The 24,659-nt window shown below is 50.0% G+C and overlaps 5 protein-coding genes across 5 annotated transcripts; 2 read left to right on the top strand and 3 right to left on the bottom strand.

The window, feature by feature from the left end:
- The first annotated feature begins 401 nt into the window (after positions 1–401).
- Positions 402–5,526, top strand: LOC118504138 (UNC93-like protein MFSD11). Its single transcript, XM_036038235.1, has 6 exons — positions 402–780; positions 2,562–2,731; positions 3,281–3,457; positions 3,517–3,788; positions 3,866–4,302; positions 4,499–5,526. The coding sequence occupies exons 1-6, from the start codon at positions 691–693 to the stop codon at positions 4,661–4,663; spliced, it is 1,311 nt and encodes a 436-aa protein (XP_035894128.1). The 5' UTR covers positions 402–690; the 3' UTR covers positions 4,664–5,526.
- Positions 4,409–5,790, bottom strand: LOC118504196. Its single transcript, XM_036038378.1, has 4 exons — positions 5,636–5,790; positions 5,137–5,239; positions 4,739–4,862; positions 4,409–4,616 (listed from the first exon to the last, which is right to left on the bottom strand). Exons 1-4 carry the CDS (start codon positions 5,681–5,683, stop codon positions 4,574–4,576), a joined length of 318 nt encoding a protein of 105 aa, XP_035894271.1. The 5' UTR covers positions 5,684–5,790; the 3' UTR covers positions 4,409–4,573.
- A 305-nt stretch (positions 5,791–6,095) lies between these two features.
- LOC118504102 (run domain Beclin-1-interacting and cysteine-rich domain-containing protein-like) lies at positions 6,096–13,665 on the bottom strand. The gene is made up of 6 exons (XM_036038190.1): positions 13,436–13,665; positions 7,439–8,682; positions 7,186–7,353; positions 6,912–7,109; positions 6,693–6,846; positions 6,096–6,614 (listed from the first exon to the last, which is right to left on the bottom strand). Exons 2-6 carry the CDS (start codon positions 8,551–8,553, stop codon positions 6,402–6,404), a joined length of 1,848 nt encoding a protein of 615 aa, XP_035894083.1. The 5' UTR covers positions 8,554–8,682; positions 13,436–13,665; the 3' UTR covers positions 6,096–6,401.
- LOC118504110 (uncharacterized protein DDB_G0271670-like) lies at positions 9,044–14,989 on the top strand. Its single transcript, XM_036038202.1, has 7 exons — positions 9,044–9,393; positions 9,474–9,619; positions 9,901–11,190; positions 11,264–11,431; positions 11,515–11,628; positions 11,702–11,820; positions 11,894–14,989. The coding sequence occupies exons 2-7, from the start codon at positions 9,590–9,592 to the stop codon at positions 11,955–11,957; spliced, it is 1,785 nt and encodes a 594-aa protein (XP_035894095.1). The 5' UTR covers positions 9,044–9,393; positions 9,474–9,589; the 3' UTR covers positions 11,958–14,989.
- Positions 14,990–14,991: 2 nt separating this feature from the next.
- On the bottom strand, positions 14,992–19,377 carry LOC118504119 (alanine--glyoxylate aminotransferase 2-like). The gene is made up of 7 exons (XM_036038213.1): positions 18,968–19,377; positions 17,737–17,855; positions 16,751–16,985; positions 16,568–16,661; positions 16,296–16,498; positions 16,000–16,219; positions 14,992–15,929 (listed from the first exon to the last, which is right to left on the bottom strand). The coding sequence occupies exons 1-7, from the start codon at positions 19,027–19,029 to the stop codon at positions 15,381–15,383; spliced, it is 1,482 nt and encodes a 493-aa protein (XP_035894106.1). The 5' UTR covers positions 19,030–19,377; the 3' UTR covers positions 14,992–15,380.
- Between the last annotated feature and the right edge of the window lie 5,282 nt (positions 19,378–24,659).

The raw sequence follows: 24,659 nt of genomic DNA, 5'->3' as shown, positions 1-24,659 counted from the left end.
GCCTGTCTTGAAGACCCCTCAGTAATGTAAAAGGCTCGCCGTCGTGATCGTGTGAGCGAAAGTTGAACATTACGCTGCATTGAAAAGGGGACAGTTAATGCAACCATCTCGGGTAACAATATCCCGGAGATCCGATACTCCGGCGACACTGGGATCTCGTTCCAGAACCGGATGAACTGGAGCGGTCGTCTCAGATAAGAGATTATGAGGAGGGCCAGTGAACTAATCTCACCCTCTACAAACACTACAGCCCATCTCAAACACCGTCAGGTCTCTGTAGGCTGTGAACGAGAAGCCTCCACTCTCACTCTCACCCACTCACTCGCTCTCACTCTCTCCAACAGCCGATCGCGCTAATCTGTCGGTGGTAGTACTGCATCCGGGCGCTGGTGTAGTGGTGATGCGAGCGGCAGTTTAGCACAATTGAGCGATATGAAAGTGATGCGTGCCGCTGCTGCTGCTGCTGCTGTCCGACCGGCGTCGCGTACTGACGGGGGAGGGCGGACATTTCTCATCGCGCGGTTGCAACCGTTTTTCGGGACTGCCCTGACTTCAATTGCAATCCTGCCACCGTCGATCGCGGACGTGACGTGCTGCTGCTGCTGGGCGCTTGTTTTGTTTTTGTTGTGCGCGAACGCATTGTGCTTGATTGTTTTGTTTATTTGCTAGTGTGCGCGATCGTGCGGAACAATGGTGGAACGGAATCTGGTGAATGTGCTGCTGCTCGGCGGCGGCTTCATGCTGATCTTTACCTCCTTTCAAACGCTCGGCAACATTGAGGTAGGTAATTCGGTGCGAGCTTTCCAACCGTCGCTAGTTGGACGGCTGGTTGTGAAGGAATGCGGAAGTGGTGTTGGGCTGCGGTGCACCAACACCTTTCCATACAATTGGGCCTTAAAATTGGTTCATTAGCGTTGAAGGACGGAGCAATGTAGAAAATGCGTTGCGTTTGGCAATGTGGGAGGATCGCCCAGGAAAACAAAAATGGCGGGAACGAAGTTACTGGTGCTCAGATTATCTTGGATGAAGATTAGTAAGACATCCAAATTTAAATCCAAATATCCGTCACCGCGAATGCGCTCAGGTAGTTACGGGTTCGATGCGATAATTTTAATTTGCAAAATCGATTTCCAAACAGCTGGGAAAGCACCCGACCACTCCACTCCGCTGCAACGTGACGTGAAAGTGAAGAAAACCACCAGCAGCGCATAATGGGAAACCATATATAGGAGATACTGGAGAATCGGTTACGTTAGCGAGAAACAATCGGTTGCTCTGTTTCACACTCGCTGTTGTGCCGCTCGATTACATGTGCAACACTCTCGGTCGAATAATGTCCGGCGCACTGAAGTCACGGAGATTGGGATTAACCAAATTGTGTGTTCTACTTCGAGCTTTCAGGGGCCTATCAGTTGTTTACTGCTGGAGATATCGACAACCACTCGAATATTTCCATCGGATGGCCCAACAGGGATTTATGGGCAGTGGGTTTCTTAAGGCCACCGATGAACTCGGCCTCAACTTCACCGATAAGTCCGCTCGATTAGTGGCAATCGATAAGACCGCTCCAGGTCAAGGATCTTCCACAGCACTTGATTCTAGATTCTAGCTATTAGCTAAATCCCTAACTATCTCATTCATACATCTCGATAAGCTCCAATAGTTCTGCTTCGGGATTAGCGGCTCTCGGGAGAGACCTTCCCACTAGAGCACACACACACACACACACCTGAAGGACAACTTCCTTTTCCTTAGCATTCTTTCAGCACCAACTGCTTCGCGCAACAGTAACTGCCATTCTGCCCACGCCTCGATCATGGTGGAACCGGTGGTGAACTGGTTTTGGGCGAAGAAATTGGAACCAAGGCCCGGCAACGGTTCCAAGGACATCCAGAGCAACTCCTGCAACATTCCAGCTCCCTGCCACTTCACTCCTTCAGGGAGGGGAGTGGGTAATCGATTTGCGAAAAAAAAAGTTTCGATCGTAAGATCACTCTTCAAGATCTTCAATGTACACACTGCTGTTGATGCGGGACCTCATTATTATTACACGATATGATGTCTTTACAACTTACCCCGCTTCCGTTCGTCACCACCACCATCTCCACACAAAATCGGGTGTCAACGATGCTTGTTGGGGGAGTTTTATAGGCCTGCCGCCATGTTTTGAGGTCATGGATGAGCGGCTTAACGCATCGTGAGATGTTTGGCAGCCAACTTTAAGCCATCAATATGCAAGAGGCGTTTGTTTGTTTGTGTGGAGTATCTGCTGCTTGTACAGCCCAGATTGCTCCAGTCCCTCCTCCCCCTCTTCACCTTTTCAAATCCGTCCGCGGTCAAGGTCGCCGTGGAGTTTGATTAATCGTTACGCGAGACACCGGATGACCTTCGCTTGGAGGTTCGCGGAATTGAGGTTGCATTTCGTGGGTCGTTTTTGTGAACTAAAGTATTATAATAGCAATACTTTTAATCGAAAAACAAATCCAACTGCCGCACTATATAGAGATGGTGATATGATTACTCTAACCGTCAATATGCGTGGTTCTCTCCGTTCTCTCCAGCAAACCATCATCGACAGCATCAAGACAGACCTGCCCTCGTTCACTGGTGACGGATACACGAGCCTGGCTATTATCTATGCTGCCCTCTCTTTATCAAACTGGGTCATGCCGTCGGTCCTGTCCGCCATCGGACCGCGGCTGGCGATGGCCATCGGTGCTATCACCTACTGGTAAGCATCGCCCTGCTTCCTCCGCAACTACGAAACGGCACACAGCGCATGAGCCAACCCTGTTTGACGATCGCCACAAACAAACTTAATCAATATACAAACGCAATCAACGGGCAGAAGCCGGTGCCGCTTCCACTCCAATCATCCCAATGTCCCAATTGTACTTTTGATCATCTCCCAGGATAGCTAATCCTGTCGTAGTCTCACGGCACAATATGTCACCCACAAAAGCGATACTAATCTGGACTTTAACTTGGCTTGAAGTTAGTGATTCATTAGCGATGAGACAAGTTCTTTGTTCCAGACATAACCTTCCCAGACTAAGCTTCTTCTTCTTCTTCTGTGGCACTACAACCTCGAGAGGTCTCGGCCTGCCATTTCTGGCTTTCTGTGACTTAATTTTACCCGTAGAAAAGTAGTCAGCCTTTCGTACGAGGAGGCGGTCTGGATGGGATTTGAACCCCGGCCCTGCCGTGTGAAGACCGGCGCCGCTGTCGCCTCGGCCACCGGACCGCCTCCCAGACTAAGCTTACTTTGACTTTATTTCAGCCTGTTTATGGCGAGCTTCTTTGTGCCGCATGTGGTGCTGCTGTACGGATGTAGCGTCGTGCTTGGTGCCGGTGCCGCCCTCATCTGGACCGGCCAGGGCATGTACCTGTCCCAGTGCAGTACCGGCGATACGATCTCGCGCAATTCTGGCATCTTCTGGGCGATGCTACAGATGAGGTACGCCATCCCTATAGGTTTGCACCGGATACACAACTCATCGCAGCGTATCTCCCCAGCATGTTCTTCGGCAATCTGCTGGTGTTCTTCACGTTCCAGGGCAAAACGCACATCGATGAGACGACGCGTAGCATCGTGTTTGCGGTCCTGATCGCCGTCGCGATCGTTGGCTTGGTGATGCTAACCTGCCTGCGTCGGCCTTCCGCCAACGATGGCGACGTACCGGTGGAACTCGGTGCGGAAGTCCGTCCGCGCGAAGCATTCCTGAACGCAATCCGCCTGTTCCGTACGCCACGCATGATGCTGCTGAGCATCACGTTCGTGTACACGGGTAAGAACAGAGAGAAGGTGATCGAGTGGTGTACGGTATCGCTCTACCGAATCGTTCTTTCTTGACACTCCTCTCAGGGCTAGCGCTATCCTTCTTTAGCGGCGTGTATGGTTCGAGCATCGGGTTTACGAACGCGATCGGTACCTCCGCCAAACAGTACGTCGGTCTGAACGGTGTCTTTATCGGCGTCGGTGAGGTGCTTGGTGGTGTGGCGTTCGGGCTGCTCGGTACGCGCACCACTACCCGGTGGGGCCGGGATCCGATCGTCATTGCCGGTGGTGTACTGCATATGGTGGCGTACTTCCTGATCTATCTGAACCTGCCGAACAGTGCGCCGTTCGGCAATACGGATGCACTGTCCTACATCCAGCCACCGAGCGCTATCGTCGCGATGTGCTGCTCGTTCCTGCTTGGGCTCGGTGACGCATGCTTCAACACCCAGTGCTACTCGATGCTGGGCGGTGTGTTCAAGAGCCAGCCCGCCGAAGCGTTCTCGATCTTCAAGTTTACCCAGGTGCGTTTGCTTCACTTAAAGACAACAATATTTATACAACCAGGCTAGACATTTCTCTCTCTCTCTCTCTTTGCGCGGAGTGGAGTACAAAAAAAAGAAAACAGAGGTTGATTGGGATGTCTGTATTGTGGGTTCGTCGCTTACGTAGCGATAATCATTTCACTCTTGCTTTTCTTTCCTTCCCGCCCTAATCTAGTCGGTAGCGGCAGCGGCCAGCTTCGTGTACTCCTCTTACTGCGGGCTGCACGTTCAGCTTGTGATACTGGTGGTGCTAGGCATCGTCGGCACGATCACGTTCTGCGCGGTAGAGTTCGCTGTAAAGCGCGAACGTCCAACGTTGGAGCGGGATTACGAAAAGTAAGGTGTGAGTGAGGGGTGAGCCGTGATTTCCAAGGGGGGGGGGGGGGGGGGGGGCGAGCAAAAGACCCATCCTTACCTACCAACCACCGCCGCCGGATGCGGATACTGCCGGTTATCCCGGGTGTTGGGAAAATGGTGTATCTTCTTGCCGAACCGTCCGTTCGCCGGTACGATGCCACCGAAGTAAACTGGACTGTCCGCTAGGTAGGAAGAGGAGCAAATTTACGGAGGTGTGATTTCACAAACGTACAAGTATATGCGGTTCACATAGTGCTAGCTTTTAAGTCGCCTTTCAGGCTCGTTAACATCCGCTTAGTTGTTATCCGTTACGTCCACAAGAGCATGATTGTTTCTAGCGTTTGTTTAAAATGTACCAAGAGGTGTTAATTTTTTTTAAAGAAAAGCTTATCTTATTTTCTAAGCGATTTCACTAAGAATGCCTTAACTGAATGCCTTTTTTTTACTGCAAATTACCTAAGGCAGCAGCAGGAAGTATAGCGGCGTCGCATGTCGTTACCAGCGTCCCCACGACACAGAACGCTGCTAACACAGCAATAAGAGCGTATCCGGTTAGCGCCTAAAAGGAAACAGACACACAAAAGTTAATAAATAATTCTCCAAAGGGCTTCTTCAAAAGGCACAGATCATCATTGTTCTGCCTTCGTTCGCTTCGGTTGACCTTGCCCTCTTCTAAGCGGGGTTGGCACGCGGATAAAGGTGGCGCAAGGCATGAATCACCACTTGGAGGGGCACAGTGATGCCATCGGTTGAGGCATCTGGTGCTGTTGAAGCAGACGCGCGCGCCTAGCCTAACGTCACGTTTTGGTTTAAAAGTCTCACTAAGCCGCATTATCTAACAGATAACAGATGATTTAATTAGCAGCCTTTCTTTTGCTTTAACACATGTAAAAAACACTCTCCTTTCTACCCTCTAGCAGTAATTCGTTTCGTTTTTTTGGGGGATGGTCCTTACCATACGCGCATTCCGATCAGCCTGCCGTGATGCGTCGAATAGTCTCATTCCGGTGGCTGGAGAGCGTGTGTGTATCCGTTGTGCCGTGTGCGTGGTGCGCGAAAAACTGATTGTCCCATACGGTACGGTTTACCTGTGAAGCCTAAACCGAATCCCCCCATCATCAACCATATCCGCATCCGTAGCATCATCTCACGCCGACCGCGACGAAGGTCAATTCCGTCATTCTTATGCCTTTTTTCTGTGCGTTGCCTTTCCGAAACATTGTGCTTAGGATGCATTGAAGGTGTGGAGCGGGTTGAAGGAGCTGGTGGAGAGGGTAAGTCGTGATGTGCCGCTTTTTTTTTCTTTCATCTCCATCTTCACATGATTGACGTTCGGTTCATGACCTCTCTCTCGCTCCCGGTAAGGCACGGTCGTCTAAGCTTCGCGTAATGAGTCGCACAATACGCACATTCAGTTGTATGGAAATATATGTGTATGTATATATTTTATACATGTAAATACCTCCCACCCAGCACAGGGTGCGATGGCGTGAAAGAGAAACAACAACAAAAAAAACGCAAAGATATTCTGTACATTGAAACGCACACAAGCACGGTCGATGCGCGATAGCAAAATAAGTTAATTCCCTTCCCTTCCTTCTAATCTTCCCTACATCGGCCAAGCGGCACATGCCCACACAGAGCCTGTTCGGTGTGATGCATTCACTGTTCTAACCAACGATCTCACGGGGCTGGTATTTCTGGTCGGCCCACCCCTTCTTCTACGAGCGTTTTGTCGGTTGGTCCGTTGCACGACGCCGCTGCATCCGGGTGCATTTGTCACAGTGCTTGTCCTTTCGCCAGCAAGCATCGTGGTAGCAGTTACCGCACTGTTCGCACCGCACCACATGCGGCTGCCAAGGGAACAGGACGCTTCGCTCCTTTGTCTGTGTGCCGATACACTTTTCACACACAAAGCCTCGACCGAGACAAAGCTGTGGACAAAAAAGCAAACAAAAATCAAACTAGCGTGCTTTCGTTTTGCGGACAACTGTACGGGCGAGATACGTTACCACGCACGATACGATGTGATGTTCGCAGCGCGATACGATCGATCGCAGCAGCCGCAGCAGGGCGCCACTCTTGACCGCGAGAAAGTCCGCCATCGACCACATATCGAGGTCGGAGATGTAGTAATCAGGCACTTCCTGGAAGACACGGCGCGCGCTGTTGAAGTGTGGGGCGGAGGTTAAAAATTTGGACACTCAAAAATTCGCCAACATTTTACTAACCTGTCCGAGTGGCGACAGTTGACGATAAAGTCTTTTACATATTTCACGTTGATGCGAGCCTGCCGTACCATACGTAGGCTCTTCACGTTGCTGTACAGCTCCGGATAGAGATGGTTTACACGGTAGAGCGGTGTGCTCCAGATATCGCCCAGCACACGGTACGCAAATACGCTCACGGGCAGCACAGTAAAATCCCAGCTGAAAGGAGGCAAGGCAAGCGTGATGTGTGTGGAGCAAACGAACAAACATCGCAACCGAGATTGAATAGACCTACCGCTGGATAACTCGGGCCGGTATGATGGCCATCTGATTTTTGTGACAACCGGAGCAATTGTACTTGCCCGTATAGTGACAGTATCGATAGCGGCTTAAATAGGCCGGGTTCACCTTAATTCCGCATCCTTCACAACGGTTGCTCTGTCTCACGATTTGTGCACGACGTCTACAAGATAAGAAAACCAAAGGACAATAGAGTAAGCTACCGATCAAACCACTTCCCACTCCCAAAACAGGGCATCCTCACTTACTCTAGCGGCGGTGGTCGGTATGTGAAGATGATCTGCGGTCGTGGTGGTGCCCAGTCCTGCGTCCCACGTATCAGCGTACCGGTATCGGGCGGGCAGGATGTTTCGTCCGGATCGATCACACCACCGCTCGGTACGGGCAACAGTTTCTGTGGTGCATCCTGTTCCGACACTAGCCAAAGGAAATCGCATGCCGACGGAAGCTGTTTGTCGTGGAACTTGCCGAGCAGACTGATCGCGATCTCTTCCGCCGAGTACGTCCGTTCGTCGTAGATGCTTTCCTTCGCTTCGATTGCTTCGCAGCTTTCATCCAGCGGATCCGGTCGTTCGGTGGGCGTATGGGTGCTTTCGCTGCTACCGCTTGCGCGGGGAATCGTGACCCCACCCGCACCCGGTACCTCCCAGTCGAGATTCGACAGTCCGCTCGGTGTGCGGTTCATGGCACTTTTCCACTTGAGCAGCTCGAAGGTCGAAATGAGCGCTTCGGCCAGCTTAAAGTGGGCGTTCTCTTTGTCTAGATCGTTGTTGTTGCGCGAAAAGTAGACCGCCTTCAGGATGGGAATGCAACCCTGCTCCGGATGTATCCGTTCCAGCGGGGAATCGGTCCAGAACCGGCACTGCCCATCGAACGGTTCCAGCTCGTTGAAGTGCTTCCGGAGCCGACGCCCCTTCTGTGGTACGAGATCGTCCAGGAAGCTCATCTGGACGGACGGACGGGGTTTGGTCGGGGGTGTCGCCTGATACTCGCCATACTCGATCGGGCCCGTAGGGGGCGTCGTTGATGGGGCGGATGTTGGATTGATGCAGTCGTAGTAGTTGAACGGTGGAATGCGTTTGTTGCTGGTGGTGCTGTTGGTACTGCTGTTGCGGCTGTTGGTGCTGCTGTCGCTGCTGCTGGCACAGCGATGCATCACAAACGCCATCTCCGATACATGGTCCACCAGGCTGGGAGCGCTCGGGTAACGGTTGGTGGCCAGCTTGGCCTTGGTTTTCGCACCGACCGCAAGATCTTCGGCACTGCGGGATCGTTTGTCTAATGCTGCTGCTGTACCGCCATGCTGGTAATTGCTCATCGTAGTTGTGCGCGTCGACGTGTGCTTGGGCCACTCACTCACCATTGTTTGCAGTCCGTGGGGTGCGTCGGACCGCTTGCAGATTGCTAAATCGTCATTGTTGCAGCTAATCGAAGCACAATGGCGTATGTGGGGGCGTTCGTGTGCGTGTCGTTGCTCGTTCGATTGCTAGAACTTGTTTGTCAACACATTAGTATGGAATTCGCGATGGAGGCTCGCGTCAATACGCGGAAACGTTTCCATGCTGCCCAAGGTGATTATAGGCGATGTCGGTGATTAAATGTCTTTGTAATGTTTTTAATAAATAATAATCATTTACAAAATTATTGTACTGGTCTTATTTCACTCCTTTCAGCTACAAAGCACAGGGAAGTTTAATATATCGATAAAATGAATGAAAATCTTGTACAGTTGTCATGTGGTTATCTTGTCGGAGCTTTGTCGGAACTATCCGACATTTTCTATCATAACAACAAACCCCTCACAGGTCATTTTGGTACAGTATCGTTGTAAATTCAGCTCAAATTTAGAGAAGCAATCAATTATTAATGCCTTTCCACCATAAAACTTCTCTCAAAAGGCATCTTCCCAGTTTTAATCATCACCAGAACAATCTGGGCGCTGTGCACAACTGTCAAACTCTGCTTGCACGACCACCGTTTTGACATTTACATACATATCGCATCGCAGTCCCTGTGCGAACGAAAATAGTGTAGAACGAATCGAGGAGAGAAAAAAAGGGTAGCTGAAAACGCATCCGTATCGCGTAAGAAAAGAGAAGTTTCGAGTGCTAAGCCATCCGGACGGAAAAGGTTGTTGATTGCCGGCCAGATCATCCAGCATCCGGTTGGTGTAATCAACTGTCCCCAGCAAAAAGAAAAGAAGGTAACTGCAGCCGTACTTTCGGCCGCCTTGTGGCGTAGTATTATCGTTCGTATTTGATGTGGCTTTTGCACTGATTGTAGTCTTAGGTTGGGATTCGTACTTGCGGGACGGCGCGGCAGGGTCAGGAAGAAGCGAAATGCTTCCTAGAACGCGGTCCGCTTCCTGAACCTCCACCGACCAGTGCGTACCGTGGCGGATGCACAGCGTAGTTACATTGCGCGGACAGGTCGGTCGAAACACGTCAAAGCAAGCATTTGTTTTGGAATTGGATGTCTCGCGCCGTTGTACTGTTCGTCAATGCGCTGCACCGTACTGCGTGATTTGTGCGGTCGGACGGTTCAAAACTTCCGGGTTGTTCGAAAAGGGTTCAATTCGCTTGCTATCAGAACTTACACAAGCAGCAGAGCCGTTTTGTGAGACTAGATGCGGGCAAGGGGCATCGGGATGTCTGGGACAGCTGCACTCATGTAAGCTTGGCAACGTTTTCTCTTTTCCCATCTATTGCAGAAGAAGCGGAGGATAAAAACAATCATTCCGCTACCGAAAATACGTTCCGTAGGGTTGGACAGTGTAGCAACAACGCTTGCAGCCCTGCCCGAAGGCGGAGAACAGACGGGGCGAGAAAATTTATCATTTTGCTCCTCGGTGTCGTCACACACACCAACGCTACCGCCAACGTCCCTCACGACGTCTTCCTCATCCTCCTCCACCATCACCTCCTCCTCCTCATCGGTCTCCACCGCTTCCGCAACGTTACCAACTGGAGCAGCTGTTCTACCATCAGCAACCAACACGCAACCGTACAACTATCAAGCAGCGCCCGCAGAATTGTCCTCCGGCACTGCAGCAGCAGCAACAACAACCAGTATCAGCACGCTCGAGACAATCAGCGAGAGCAAAGGGCGAAATCGTACCGACCCGTGCGATAAACCCAGCTCCATCGGTGGTAACGAGGAGGAGGTGGAGGAGAAGGAGGAAGCGACACTAGGCGAGTACAGCGTCAGCGCACAGGCCGCAGCCGCCGTGTCGGGAAAAACCAGGCGCCGCAACCGGAACCGCAAGCGACCGGAAGAAACGGAGCACCACCTGTCGGAGACCGGCGACAGGCCAGCGGTTAGCACGGGTACGGACGGGGCGGAGGCGGGCTCAGGGCTGGGGATCGGTGTGGAGGAAGCTGCCGGTAGTTCGGTACTACCGGATCTGCCGTCTCCCTGTGGTGACGATCAACCCAAGGAGCTAACCGACGGTACTACCACTCCAGTAACGACGACGACACGCATCAGTGCGGCAGAAGGGGAAGGTGCCGATCCCGCCCTCGTGTCCGGCACAACGGCTATCGAACCCGCCCGTGAAGAAGGCGCAGCCGAAACCGACAAACGGGAGCCCGAAAAGCCGGCGACAGTGCAGGAACGGGAGTGTAAGCCAAGCGACGGCACTACCACACCCCAGCAGCGCACCAGCGCGGACAGCAGCAGCACGTGCGGGTCAGAAAAGGGTGGGCGGGCGGTGGGCGGCATCGCTGGTGGTGGGGTAGCCGAGCGGCCGGACCGACTCGAACCGAGCGACGACGACGACGACCACAACAATCAGGGCGAGTCGCCGGAACAGGAAGCAGCAGCACGTTACCCGAACCGTGACACCGCCGAAATCATGCCAGTCCGGGTGGACATTGTTCCGCCGCCGCCCAACAACTCCAAACAGCTCGGCGTCACGAAATCCCTCCTGTACAATGGTTCCAAGTTTCGTGGTTCACAGAAATCGAAAGGCAATGCGTACGAGGTCGAGGTGGTGCTGCAGGTAAGCGGATCGAGAAGTCCGAGAGCCGGGTTCGTTGCCTAATGTTATGTTTGCATTTTCTTTGCTCCCGCAGCACGTCGACGAGGCAAACTCTTATCTGTGTGGGTATCTAAAAATCACCGGACTAACGTTTGAATTTCCCACCCTAACGACCTTCTTCGACGGGGAAATTATTTCGAAAAAGTATCCCTTCCTGACACGCAAATGGGACGCGGATGAGGATGTAGATAGAAAGCATTTTGTAAGTGTTTTATTCCCCCACCCAAATGCCCTTGAAGAGGTAAATTGTGTGTTTTGTTTTTTTTTTTACTTCTGGATTTCCAGGGAAAATTTGCTGCCTTCAGCGAGTACCAAAAGACGTTCAACTCGGACGATTTTGACTATGATGCGTTAGCGAAGAGTGACTACGTGTTTATGCGCTGGAAGGAACATTTTTTGGTAGGTTTCCATTTGCTTTGCCGAAAGACCGTCACGCCACCCTGAATCTAATCCTTTTGTTACTTTCGCCCAGGTACCTGATCACAAGATAAAGAACATTAACGGAGCATCCTTCGCCGGGTTCTACTATATTTGCTTCCAGAAATCGCAAGCCGTCATGGAGGGTTACTATTACCATCGTTCCTCAGAATGGTACGTGTATTTTGGACGATCAAACTGCCCCCCTCCTAATCGCACTAACGCAACCCACAATCTTTCCACGCAGGTATCAATCGTTAACCCTTCAACACGTAGCCGAATCCTGCATTCAAATTTACGAGTTTAGATAATTCGTTTCGTAACTAAACGACGACCGGTTCACAACCAACGGGGCGGGAGAGGGGGGGGATTGGAGGTGCAGAGAGGTATGCAGAACACCTCCTACCCCTCTTCAACTTCCTTTCCAACCACTCTCTCTCTCTCTCTTCCCCGTTGTTTCGTTCGGTTACGTATTTAAGCTTATACATTTGTTTGACATTTCAAATTAGGGAACCGTCGGGTTCGCGTTATAAATTTATATAGTTTCGGGTCGACGGTGTGACGAACAATGGACAACGAAGCATCAATCATCGATCATTACGGTCGAATTTTCATTTTACTTCCTTTGGACGCGAAAAATGCACTATTACTACCACCAATCTTGTAGCGAGGGCTTGTCTGGCTCTACTGCTTACTAACAGCGGAAATGGTCGTTAAATGATATACCAAAAACAAAAAAACCAATAGCACGGTCACGAAGCACAACGAACAAACCCCGAACTACCCGATAGCCGATTTTGTTGCACCGTAGAGTGTTGAGATTAATTACAAACAAAAAAGATACTCAGCAGCCCATCTATAATATCTTTCATTAGTGGCGCTTCGTTCGTAAACAACCGCTCAAATGTGGTGGGTTGTATGTGTGTGTGAGGGCAGACGGGCTCATACAATTTGAGCCAGTAAACAAGACAAAGCTTATAGTGTTGGGTCAGGTAGCTCTTCGTAAAGAGGAGAGGTCAACTGCTCACTAACATGTGAGAAGTGAGGCCTCCCGGTAGCTCACCACTCACTGAGGAGAGGTCGAAGAGTGTGAACTCGAGCTCACTACCCAACACTTGCAGCTTAGCATACGATATAATACTTTCTAAACTTTTTCGTTGTATTCGTTGGAAATGGCGCGTGCCTATAGAAGTACACCGAACCCGGCATTCTTAACCCATTATATCTTACAATCTTACCCCCTGTGTTTTTTTTTAGTTGGGCAATTATATCTCCCTTAAGCAAAATAAGTTATTCGCGGGTTGAACAAATATTAACATTTGGTTTTTTGTGTGTGTGTGTGCGAGTGTTACCCGGATACACCCCAAGCTAGAGAAAAGTTGTTCGATTTTACGGGTTTCGTTTTGATGTTAATTTTGTGGCACTTCTCGAACGGTTCCCCCCCCCCCCCTCGATCCCCATCTGAGAACTGATATCTGATGCTCTCACTTTAATATATAGATATAAATCGCAATCGCGTGAGTAAATGTACAGTTTAAAGATGTTAAGGTGTTAAAAATTCACTAGAGCCAGAAGAAACCGCTAAAACGCTAGTGTACCTCCTCTATTCCCCTACCACCAAGTACGTCCTCCTCATATGTTACAGTGGGATTTTTGTGGGTGGGGGTGGTTAAAAGCAAACTCCTACCAATAACGAATAATACCCAAACGCGTCGATCGAACGAAAAAGGAACGAATCGGTGAGCCAATAAAAGGAAGAATTATGGTAATATTAAAAGACTGTACTCACAAGCGGGATGAGCAGGCGCGCGGTGCACAGAGACGAAGAAGAAGAAACAAAAAAAACAAAGGCGCTGTGAATAGGCGGAACTCTGACTGAAACTGGAAAATTGGATAGCAGCGGGTTGGGACGGTCGCTTGAGAAGGCGCGCCACATTAATCTAAACCCAGAGAAAGCGTATATTAGCGTGATAGAGTTGTAACCGCGCTACCCGACGGTAACGAAATACTAATGCTTCTAACGATACAACAGAGAAATTCTTGATCATTTTAGTGAGTTTTGCGTCGCAGCAATGATTGGTTGGTGGTTGGAACTGGTACAGAACTTATCGGGAGGATGCACTCACACAATCGCAGCAAAGGTCGCGATTTGATTAAGTGGCGCTAATGCGCATTTGCACCCAAACCACACACACACACACGAGCGGAGCGAATCGAGCCGTGAGAGTAGTATGCGCGAAACGATAAGCTGCAGTAGCAACAAACGCAATCGAACACAACACATCAGATATTAGTTTGGGCGTTCCTAATTTCACCTTGCACATGTATGCGTTCGGCCGATCAACCGATGCTATAGAGTCGCTTTCAGATGCCATCTTGCTAGCCTCTCTAGGGCGTCACTCTCTAGAGCCTGCGGGCGGCTTATTTGAGGCGCGTTTTTCGAAAAACAACGAATATAGTGGCCGAGGCCGGTCTTCACACGACAGGACCCGGGGTTCAAATCCCATCCAGACCGCCCCCCCCCCCCCCCCCCGTACTACTTTGCTGCGGGTAAAATCAATACACAAAAAGCCAGAAATGGTAGGCCGAGAGACCTCTTGCGGTTTTGTAGTGCCAAGAAAGAAGAAGCGTTCTTTGCGTTCTAACCTCACGCCAACGCCAACAATTAAAAGGGAAGGAGGACATCGCGATAAAAGACATCAGAACGGTGAAGCAAGCCATCCATCATGCCAACCGCGCGCATCTATTGGGGTTGAACAAATATGCTGTATAATGGTGAGATAATGGTGAGTGGCATCGGACCCGGGTAAAGAACTTCTTTTTCCTGTATGGAGGACCTTTAAAAACCCATTATCTGTCCCGCTCGATACAGTCTCGAGAGGTGTAATAATGATGATGAAGCATGTGATTGCGCTAAACCGGAAGTGGCCGGTAAACAGTTTGAAAACCGAGTAGGTCACGATCATCCTCCTTCAGATATTAGTTAGCAAAAATTATGTTTATTGTGTGTGAGAGAGAGAGCGCGAGAGCGTGTTTTTGTTTGCTTTGCCAATTTCAAATTAGACCCGACGGTTGGAATGCGACTAAATGTAGAAAGGCGGTAAGGGTTAAACGAATGGGTAATTTATGTAAACTTTTAGTTATTAAAACACGAAAGGTATGCCTGGTCTCTGTTTCAATAATTGGCGCTTACTGTTTGAAAGGTTCGGCTGAAACCGGAAGCACGCGGGAAAGGTGACAAGTGGATCCCTCGTTTACGTCCGCCTCTACGCAGGCGAGGCGTGAACGTTTTGTGAAGAAAAACGGATAATGTAAAGAAATATATATATATATATATACAGTACAATAATGTAAGAAAGACTCGACAATCTTAGCAACATGTATTTCGGCTCTTAATAGGAGTGTGCGCCATTACCGGAAATCGATTCGATGTCATTTTACTGAGTGAAAGCGCCACCAGCGGTAGTGATAGCCAGCACCGGAAGGGAAAAGGGGAGTTTTTATTATGAACTAGAAACGAGAAAACCGCACATCTACCACGTCCAGAGATGGGTGCTGTATAATGCTTATTTTTAAAACAAATAAGTTCTTTTTGCGTCCGGTGCGATATCTGCCTAACCTAAGCTAAAAAGCGATGGTTGTAGTTACGGAACCGGTATGAGCACGTGGCAAAACATGGTTAAGCATAGAACGGAAAGTAATTAAACAGGAAGCTGCAAACGTCTCCGCCCCCCCTAGATCGACTTGATGAGTGTGGATGTGTCGTGCTGGGCGCGGCTGATCGGGCTTGGCTGAAGGATGCCACCGGTTGCGAGTGGATGGGTCACACGTACCGGCGTGGCTGGAACCACTTCCGGTGTGGCATTCATTTGCTGCTGCTGCTGCTGCTGCTGCTGTTCCAGATAGGTAAGACACTCGCGGAACCCGCAAAGGAATTCATCGGCATTATCGGTGTTGAAAACCATCGGCGGCTTTAGCTTGACGACGTTATCATCCGGTCCGTCACTGCTCACCAGTATCCGGTGTACGGTTTTCATTCGCTCCACGACGGCCTTTGCGACACGCGTTGCCGGTGTACGGCGTTGCCGATCGTGCACCAGCTCAATGCCAACGAACAGCCCAGTGCCACGCACATCACCAACCAGCTGATATTCGTACGCCAGCGCTTTGCACTGTTCCAGCAGATAATGGCCAACGCGCAGTGCATTTTCCTGCAGCTGTTCCTCGTCGATCACGCGCATCACCGCATTGGCAATCGCGCACGAGACGGGATTTCCACCGTACTGGGAGAAGAACAAACATTTCCACTTCAAACCACTGCCAAGGATAGCCATCCCCCCGTATCTAACTCACCGTGTTGAAGTAGCAAACGCCGGTAGAGGCGAAACTTTCGGCAATTTCCGGTGTCGTCACGACCGCACCGACCGGATGCCCGTTACCCATCGGTTTGGCGACCGTCACAATGTCCGGAATGATGCCGTGCGGCTCGAACGCCCAGTAGTGCGTACCGATGCGACCAAATCCAACCTGAACCTCGTCCGCGATCGTTACACCGCCCGCATTCCTGACAGCACTGCAACGAGGAAGCAGAGGAGCGCATTCAAAGAAATTATTCCGTCTTCGAGAAACGCCTGCGAGAGGACACTTACTCGTACACCTTCTGGAAGTAACCAGCCGGTGGAATGATTTGTCCACCGCAGCTCTGCAGACTCTCCGCAATGAAGGCAGCAATCCCGGTCGGACTTCGCTCAATTATGCGCTGGACCTCGTCGGCGTACAGTTGACCCAAATCGGTTCCCTCCGGGAAGTCACAGTCCCGATACTTGCCCCGGTACACATCCGGACATGGAGCCTAAAGCAACGGACTCGGAGCATCAGTATCCTGGTAGAAGAGTTGCGCAACCAAAATCAAGTCACTTACCACGTGGACAAAGTCTGGCTTTGGATCACCGCCCGGTTGATTGAATTTGTACGGCGAGATGTCCATCACGGCGGACACGTGACCATGGTACGCACTGCAGACGAGAACACAAGCAATTAGATGAAGACACTCCCTTTCCTTTAGGCAGGGAGTCCTGGGAGGCACCGATCTACTACTACTTACTGGTCGAGCGTAATCACCTCGTGGCGGGCGGTATGTTGACGTGCGAGTCGCAGGGCCAGATCGTTCGCTTCCGAGCCCGAATTTACGAAGTAGCAGACGGACAGGTTGCCGGGCATCTTCTGCGCGAGCGTTTGGGCACACTTGACCAGCTCATCGTGCAGGAATCGATTGTTGGTGGAGAGTGTGGCGAGCTGTCGTGATCCGGCCTCAACCACCTTCGGATGACAGTGGCCAACTGCGTGAAAAATGGAACCGGAAGGAAGGACTTAGTGCTTGGTCCAATGTCTGAAGTACAACAGTTGGTTAGGAAGGCTCAAGTTGTCTTGAAGACTCAAGAATACTTCAAACAGCGCTCCTTAATCGGGGTCGATATTGAAGCTTCTGTGATCACGTGAAACGGTTCAGGCATTAGCGGGGAGGTCTTAGGAAGTAATCAAGTACTTTCTGAACCCTCTCTTGATACCATTGGCGTGATCAGAGTTGGTTGAAAATGTGATTGGACGTGTCGAGCGAGTCGTCCCGCTCCCGTCGTTCTGTTTCGACACATTCGATAACCTCCATAACGGGGGCCGCCCAGGAGCCGACCGGTCTGACCGATAAGCGATGCTCCCTGTTGACGTCAACCGACTAGCGGTGGTAGAGGAGGGGGGGGGGGGGGGGGAAGGAAAGCGCACGAGATGCCCTCGATGTTCTGTTTACTTATGGATCTTGATAAGTTCGAGCCGTCCTCATCGGCACCGTCTTCCCTCCTCCGCGGTGGCAGTGAACTCACGCGATTAGCTGCCCGCAACATGGGCAGCACGTGAACAAATCGTGAGTCGATTGAGCCATGTGTTAGACAGACTCGTGGATGACTCTGCAGTTGGTGGATGCGCACCCAAATGCCACACGCTAGGCTTGGTGGAGGCAGGCATGTTCCTCTTGTTCGCCGGAACCGGTTCGACGGTTTTTGGGATGGACGGGGAGAGGTCCGATATCCAACTCACCGTGCGCGACGTTATTGATGCAGTCGAGGTACCGCGCGCCCTGCTCGTCGTACATGTACTGACCCTGGCCGCGCACTATCTTCAACGGGTCGGTGCGGTAGAACAGCTGGCACGATTTGCTACGGAAGGAAGAAGAGAAGCAAGTGCAAAAAGGGGCATACATTAGCGGGTTCGGTTGTGCTGGGGATGGCGGTGTGCACGTGACCGATTGGACGTGCCAACGGAAATCGAACGCGTCACCGGCGTGTGGTGTACGGTAGGACACTGCTTGCTGGCAGCTAGCCAAAAACCCCGAACGATCCACCAGACGACATATCTCCCTATCTCAAGTCAAGTGGCGATGATGCTGTGGTTTTTTATCATTAGCGGATTAAGGTTGCATGTTTGCACGTACTCGCGGTACCCCAGTTCTGTCTGTCTGTCTGTCTGTGGCCCATGATGGTGGCGCGTGCCAACCGCGCTGGCCGAGGTACCCCCATGGTGACAGGCAAACACGTTTCGAGTGCAACAAACAATATAATCCTCATCCCGCCACTTAATCAGCTACGCGAAACAACAACTCGGATGGTGAACTCAATAACACACCGCGGGAACATAATCCGGGCGGGGTGCCGAGTGTAATTCGCGCTGCTCCGAAGCAAACAAATAAATTTACCGGACTCACAGGCGGATCTCCCGTAGGTGACAAGGGTACGCCATCATCGTCAGCCGCCCTTTAGCGAAGAGGTGTGGAATAAAAATAATTTTCTACTCTGCAAGGTTTGTGGCGAGCAACAGTGGGGAACGTAAAGTGGCGCGAATTTGGCCCACGCGCGCCCATTTTGTACCGCCGCCACCGTGTTACTTCCTTCATCGGCCCTGGCTTTGACCGTGAATTTCGAACGATTCTGTTTTCGGCCGAAGGTGTCGTTCATCACTGAGCATCGAATATGCCGATCGGTGGCAGCGTTGACGCCCTGAAGGGAAGTGATTTTTAGCTCGCGACTACGAGCGGACAGACATGTGTCCCGGGTGGCGTTGTTGTGTTTGGGGCAGTTGGAGCCGTCGGAAGGATCGAATTTGGACGGTTGACGGCGAGACACGCGCGACCTTTGTTTTCAGGGTCGTCTGGGTCATTTGCCATATGCACCCGGGTCATCCTTACCCGGTCAGGTCAAATCGTCCTTTGAGACACAAACACACACACACGTTGCAGATGTGTAAACATCAAGGCACCAACCCAAGTACTTACCCGATGTGTTTGTTGCGGAGTTTGATTGTGTCCGATTTGGGCATCGCTTCACACGCGTCCATTTTGTTGTGCTTGCTTTGGGTAGTTTCGGAGGATTTTCAGGAGGATTTTTGGGGATAAACCGGCACAGGACACCACACAGGATTCGCACAGGATTGCACACACTCACAGAAAGGGAACTCCCTTTACGACGCGATGGTGGCCCACATTGACAGTACAACGGTCACCACGACGAGCTAGAACATCACCAACAAGGCAAGGCCCCCGCGGTATGGGCCCGTTGTTGTTTAGTGCGCGAACGAGCGAAAAGGTGCGAGCGAGCGTGAGAGTGAGAGTTACGACACTCGTGCTCAGCCGAACACCGAGCGGCGGATGATAACGTCAAACTGAGGCGTCGCAGCCACCGTACAGCACTATTTGTACTCGCCAAATTGCTCTCGCACCGATTCCGCGGCTGCGACGACCTCGGAGACCGTTCGGGTTGCGCCCGCATATGACAATCGTTCCCCAGCCCAATCCCGCCACTCCCGGCTGCCCACTTGCACGCGCTTTATCTCGGGCGCGCCTACTCTCTCCCTCTCTCGCTTCCGCATACCCGTCCGTCCGTCAAGCCCAGCTAGGGATAGCAGGCCGGCCAACGAAACCAGGGAACCCTATTATGGGGCCGGTTTCAGCGTGTTGCCTATAGGGACTTGCGCGACTCTGCTCCTCCTTCACCGCCCCCCCGTCCAGCTGCAGCGCTCCTAGATCCAGCGCGGACAAAACGGACTCTTACTATGCAACTGTCGCTGTGGCCTAGTCTCGGCAATCCTTCGGCAGAGCGTCGGCCGGTGGACGGCTGGCGGAAGGGTGAAGAATGATTGACAGACCGGGGCCGGTAGTGTTGTGTGGATCAGGGCGGCTTTAGTAGCAGCAGATATCGCCCGCCACCGAGCAGCAGCAGCAGCAGCAGTTGAGGAGCGTTGATTATTGCTACTTGCTTATCAACATCTATTTTAATGTGTTGTTATTGTGTTTATTTGACCAGCAGATGCCCACCCGCCACCGGCACCAACCACAACCACCATCCAGTGGTGCGCATCTGGACGGACGGGCCCTTATCCATGTGGCCATCTCGAGCTCGCGTAGAATAGGGAAATGAAAGAGTTGATTTACTAACATTCTAATAACAGTTCATTCAAAACTAAACTGCAGGTTGATGGTGTGTTTGTAAACACGCCTGAAAGTATGCAATGCTGGTTCCGACAGAGTGGTTAAAGAGGCGAACGACGTCTCCGAGATTCAAAGTCTTTATGAACAAACGATTCAAACAAAAATTTCACAGAATTCTTCAGGTCATCTGGATAAGTGTCTCCATGTTTTAAACAAGATGTAACAACAATAAGGCGTAAATTCCTCTGAGTGGAGGTTTTACGTCAAAATCGCTTTATTGTTTTAAACATGGAGACACTTGACCCCAGACAGACTGTTAAGTAACTCTAAGCAAGTCTTGGGTTGCCGATTCCACTTTTTTGCCTTTAAAGGTTCCTCAATAGGTCCAGCTGTTACGCAGGACAAGTCACAGCGCGGCCATTGATCTGTAAGGGGTCTTTTTTTTTGCTAAGATTATGAATCCAAGAGCCAATGACATAACGTGGTGATTATGATTATAAAGCAAAGTGGGAGCAGCAACGAAATAAAACAATCGTCCTGATGTAAGCGGCGAAGGAAATACATTAAAATAGAGTTGATAATGAAGGCTCGGCTGTAGCACACGTACGTCAGCAGCAGCAACCTGTCTGACCCTGCCGAGAGAACCTTGAGCTCCTCGAAACCGATGAGCTGAGGCCGTTGAGGTCAAGCAAGGTTCGGAAGCTTGGTTTTCCATTTTCTCTTCTGGTAGATGTGGTATTTGGCGTTGGGTCTTTCTGTTACCAGGTGTTGAAGTTCTACCACACATTCAAGCAACATGGTGGTTGAGGAAACTTCAAGCGCAAAAACACACCCCATGTTGGGTGTTCAATTTTTCAATCAACATTCATAAATCGTGAGATAAATGGGGCACCCGTAGGTCTCTTCCTCCAACTGCCACCGTACCACCCACTAGAAGCTGGATAAATAAAGGCAAGGCAAACAGGTAAATATTTTGCCATCGTTCTCACCCCCGCATGACGGTGCATTAAGGGCACCCGCGTGCAGCTGCAACCACATGTTGCGAATGGGCAACACGAATGCAAGCACGTTGGGGCTTGGCAAATTGTAGGTATTATGGTATTAATTTTACGACCTGCCTCTACACTCCGGCACCCGTACGTACGAGCCTACTTTAATCCAATAGGGCATTAAAACCGTGTAGACCACCTCCTTCGTGTATGCACTCTCGGTATGGGAAATAAACAAACTGGTGGCTAGTGTATGCTGAACTGCTCGATTGATTTATACGGGAGTGGTGATAGGAGTGATAGGTGATAGCTCCACCGAAGTCGTCCAAATCGTCAGCTATCTCGGGGTCAAAAGTCCGAGACCGTAGATGAACACAACGCAGATGTCGGGGAGATTCGCACAAGGGTGCGCTTGATCCAGATAGTGGCCTTCGTTTGTAGATGTCTCGATGCGCTCGATGAGAAGTCCAGCTTTCGAGGAATTTCTGAGGCATTCTGTAGTCCAATGAAATACTTGAGGCAGGGCTCCTTATGTGTGGTAGGATAATGGGGAACCACGACCCAGTCCCTAAAAGATGAGGCCTGACAGGTCTCACTGACATGAAGTAGTCATGAGGAGTTCAGACACCAGCACTAGAACGCACCCATAGGTTAGAGGACTTCCGCAGCATTCCAAGGCATAAGTAAGTAAGCTGATACGGTTATAGTTATACGTTCGGGCAAATACAAACACGCCATCGCGGAATCGGTTTTCTCTTCTATTTCGCATTTTGCATTTATTATTTGTGGAACCCCCCCTTAGCTTTGTCCGTACGCCCGGTATTTTGGTTTTCCTTTTGTTTTTTTGTTTTGTTTTTTGCTTTGTTTTCTGTTGTTGCTCATTCTCACCATAAGACACATTTCAAATCCACTTTCCACCGGGTGGTACGGCAACATATCCGAAGAGCACATTTGAACAGACAATGATGGCTGCTGATACTACTAATAATGATGATGATGATGGTGAGGATGATGATGATGAGCGAGAGATAGGAGAGGTAGAGAGAACGAACCAAAACGATCAACGGGCCACACACACACACACACACACACCAACACTACTAGTACTACTTAAAATCGGATAAGGATACTAGATCGTAATAGGTAGTAATCTCAACTCGCCGTACTCTGCTGATTCTATGCCCTCTGTGCCTGCCCTTTCCTGTTCCTGCTCTTATTCGGTAGATATCTTACGGGTGTATATTGCTGCATCCTTGTCTGCATCCACACACACGCGCGCATGAATTTTGAATCATTAACGGGATAGAGGCGATACGTGGGAGGAGTGGTGGGAGCCGGGTGATGTATAATTATATCGATCATATATTTATATGTATATATATATATATATACTTCTCTTAGAACCTATCTGTGCGCATTAAAATATATTTTTATATGTATATGTATATGCGTTCGTCCCTTCCACGTTTTTGTTTAAACTTCGCTGAGCTTATCCGCGTCTTTATTAAACCAATGGAGGAAGGAAGGATTTTTTTTTCTGAGGGAGGGGGGATTATGAAAGGGAAGTGAAGACGCACAAACTTTAAGATGAACAACAAAAAAAACACACACATACACATGAAACACAGACAGGCTACAGACGCTAGTAAATGGGGGCTGCTCTCTTATTTCGTCTGAGTTTCGTTTACTTTCTTATTGCTTTCGGTGTGTACAGAGCGCGAAAAAAAAAAAGGAAGAGGACGGCCCTTTTCGGTTCCGGCTAGCAAACAAAAATAGGACCATTACTGCCTAAGTGTCGGGAGGGCCTTTCTCTGTTGTGTGATCTTTCCGGTTCCGGGATTATTGTTATCACACACAACCACCGCGGACCGCGGTGTACTTATTTTATGTATTTGTTTTTGTTGTATCTCTCCTCTTTCCATCTTCTGTTATGTTTAGTTCTGTATGTGTGTGTGCGTGTGTTTTCTTCTCTTTTTCTAACCCCTTTTCCACACATGTTTCGCTATTGTTTTAAAAGACACTTTTATTCTTAATGTTTGCCATTGTGTTGCTCATTTTACTGCTTCCTTTCCTATTTTCCTATTTCCGGCCGCTCTAACACCAATCCTGCCAAACTTGCACCTACTTGTGAGGAAAAGAAGGGAGTAATTAGCACGCCATGTGGAGTTAATTGTCTAGGCTCCATTTTTTGCTATTTTGTGTGCGTAGGTCAGCGACAAAGGAGGGGGGGGGGGGGGGAGGGAAAATGCGGGACGGGGAGGTTTGTTGAGAAAGGCGGTAAGATTGTTGCTGACTTGGTTTTCTTAAGTAGTTTCTTATCGTTGTCACTCCACGGTTTTGTCCGTGGGAAAGGAGGAAGGAAGGAAGGAGTCAAGGAAGGGTGGTTGGCGGAACTCCAGCCAGTATTAATTTTGTGTGTGTGGGTGTGTGTGCGGGAAACGTGTGCGTGTGATACCATGTGTGTATGTGTGTGTTTTTGTTGTTGTTGGACTCGTTGGACCGTTCAGCAGCAGCGCCATGATAAAGACAAAAGTTGAGATCTATACATCCGGAACGTGTGCATGCCCCGCTACAACACATCCCACTCTCTCTCTCTCTCTCTCTCTCTCTCTAGCTCTCCCTTTCTTCATATAAATCATTCGTTATATTAAATCTTTTCACACCTCAAATACTTTAAAAATTGCCCTCCCCCTCCCCGTCGAGCTACTCCCCTTCTCGCTTCTTCCCTCTCACACACCTTGAGGGGAAGGGCTATTCTATTGTAACTCGGAGGTCTTTTTTTATATTTTTTTTTAACCTTTATCGTGTAAAGAATTAAGATTAGTAGTTTTAGAGTGTAGTTTACGTTTTCTTATTTCCTTTCCACCCTTTTATCTCTCTTAAAGTTTCGCTTTTCCTTTACTCTTCTCTCTGTATGTGTGTGTGTGTACATTTTCAATTCGTTTCGTAACTGAAATGTTGTTCGAACGGTACCGGACGCTCACGTGATTTGCGCCCACTGTCCAGCTGGCATATCATATTCACTAATTTATCCCTACTATCATCCCCACTAAGAATATATGCCACGTTTTCATGGGAGGGGGTGATCTCTTCCTCCCTTTCTCTCTCTCTCTCGCTCGATGCGGGTCTTTTAGGGGGCTCTCTTAACTTGCGCTAATATGCTGTCTTTTCGCTTCTAGTTAAATATCGTCTCGCTTGATGTAGGTTAACGGGGAGCAAAATGAGGAGAGACACCTCCCCCCTTCTCGTTTCACACACACACACACACATGCATCCACATGGTACGCAAAAAAAAAAATTAAAGTTTTCTCCATGCTGCTCTGATGCGTTCATTATCTTCCGACAGGCTCAGCAACACAAAACTGGTGGTGGTGGGTTTGGGCGGTAATGGGAAGGGGCGCCCCGCATATGTGAAGCCGGAAGCCACAGCAGGTGGGCAGCCTTATAATAAACTTAATTTTTTTTTAAGTATGAGCAATGAAACTACACACAAACTATGTATGCGGGAGATTTGAAGGTGTTAGTGTAGTAAACGTTTTCTAATAAAATTA

This window comes from Anopheles stephensi, chromosome X (genome assembly GCF_013141755.1).
Source record: "Anopheles stephensi strain Indian chromosome X, UCI_ANSTEP_V1.0, whole genome shotgun sequence".
NCBI lineage: Eukaryota > Metazoa > Arthropoda > Insecta > Diptera > Culicidae > Anopheles > Anopheles stephensi.
The sequence above is the reverse complement of the archived record's forward strand: the minus strand, read 5'-3'. Positions and strand labels throughout refer to the sequence as shown.

Bases quoted from the DNA above. Each gene is read 5' to 3' on its own strand.
- LOC118504138 (XM_036038235.1), top strand. From the start codon at position 691: ATGGTGGAACGGAATCTGGTGAATGTGCTGCTGCTCGGCGGCGGCTTC. The intron at 2,732-3,280 runs GTAAGCATCGCC...ACTTTATTTCAG, and splicing joins ATCGGTGCTATCACCTACTG to CCTGTTTATGGCGAGCTTCT. The intron at 3,789-3,865 runs GTAAGAACAGAG...CACTCCTCTCAG, and splicing joins CATCACGTTCGTGTACACGG to GGCTAGCGCTATCCTTCTTT.
- LOC118504196 (XM_036038378.1), bottom strand. From the start codon at position 5,683: ATGAGACTATTCGACGCATCACGGCAGGCTGATCGGAATGCGCGTATG. The intron at 4,863-5,136 runs GTAATTTGCAGT...CTTCCTACCTAG, and splicing joins ACTTCCTGCTGCTGCCTTAG to CGGACAGTCCAGTTTACTTC. The intron at 4,617-4,738 runs GTAAGGATGGGT...CGCGCTTTACAG, and splicing joins CCGGCGGCGGTGGTTGGTAG to CGAACTCTACCGCGCAGAAC.
- LOC118504102 (XM_036038190.1), bottom strand. From the start codon at position 8,553: ATGGTGAGTGAGTGGCCCAAGCACACGTCGACGCGCACAACTACGATG. The intron at 7,354-7,438 runs GTAAGTGAGGAT...CTTATCTTGTAG, and splicing joins TACCGACCACCGCCGCTAGA to ACGTCGTGCACAAATCGTGA. The intron at 6,615-6,692 runs GTAACGTATCTC...TTTTGTCCACAG, and splicing joins ATCACATCGTATCGTGCGTG to CTTTGTCTCGGTCGAGGCTT.
- LOC118504110 (XM_036038202.1), top strand. From the start codon at position 9,590: ATGCACAGCGTAGTTACATTGCGCGGACAG. The intron at 11,432-11,514 runs GTAAGTGTTTTA...CTGGATTTCCAG, and splicing joins ATGTAGATAGAAAGCATTTT to GGAAAATTTGCTGCCTTCAG. The intron at 11,629-11,701 runs GTAGGTTTCCAT...ACTTTCGCCCAG, and splicing joins GCTGGAAGGAACATTTTTTG to GTACCTGATCACAAGATAAA.
- LOC118504119 (XM_036038213.1), bottom strand. From the start codon at position 19,029: ATGGACGCGTGTGAAGCGATGCCCAAATCGGACACAATCAAACTCCGC. The intron at 17,856-18,967 runs GTAAGTACTTGG...TTCCTTCCGTAG, and splicing joins CTCCGCAACAAACACATCGG to CAAATCGTGCCAGCTGTTCT. The intron at 16,499-16,567 runs GTAAGTGACTTG...CCGTTGCTTTAG, and splicing joins AGCCAGACTTTGTCCACGTG to GCTCCATGTCCGGATGTGTA.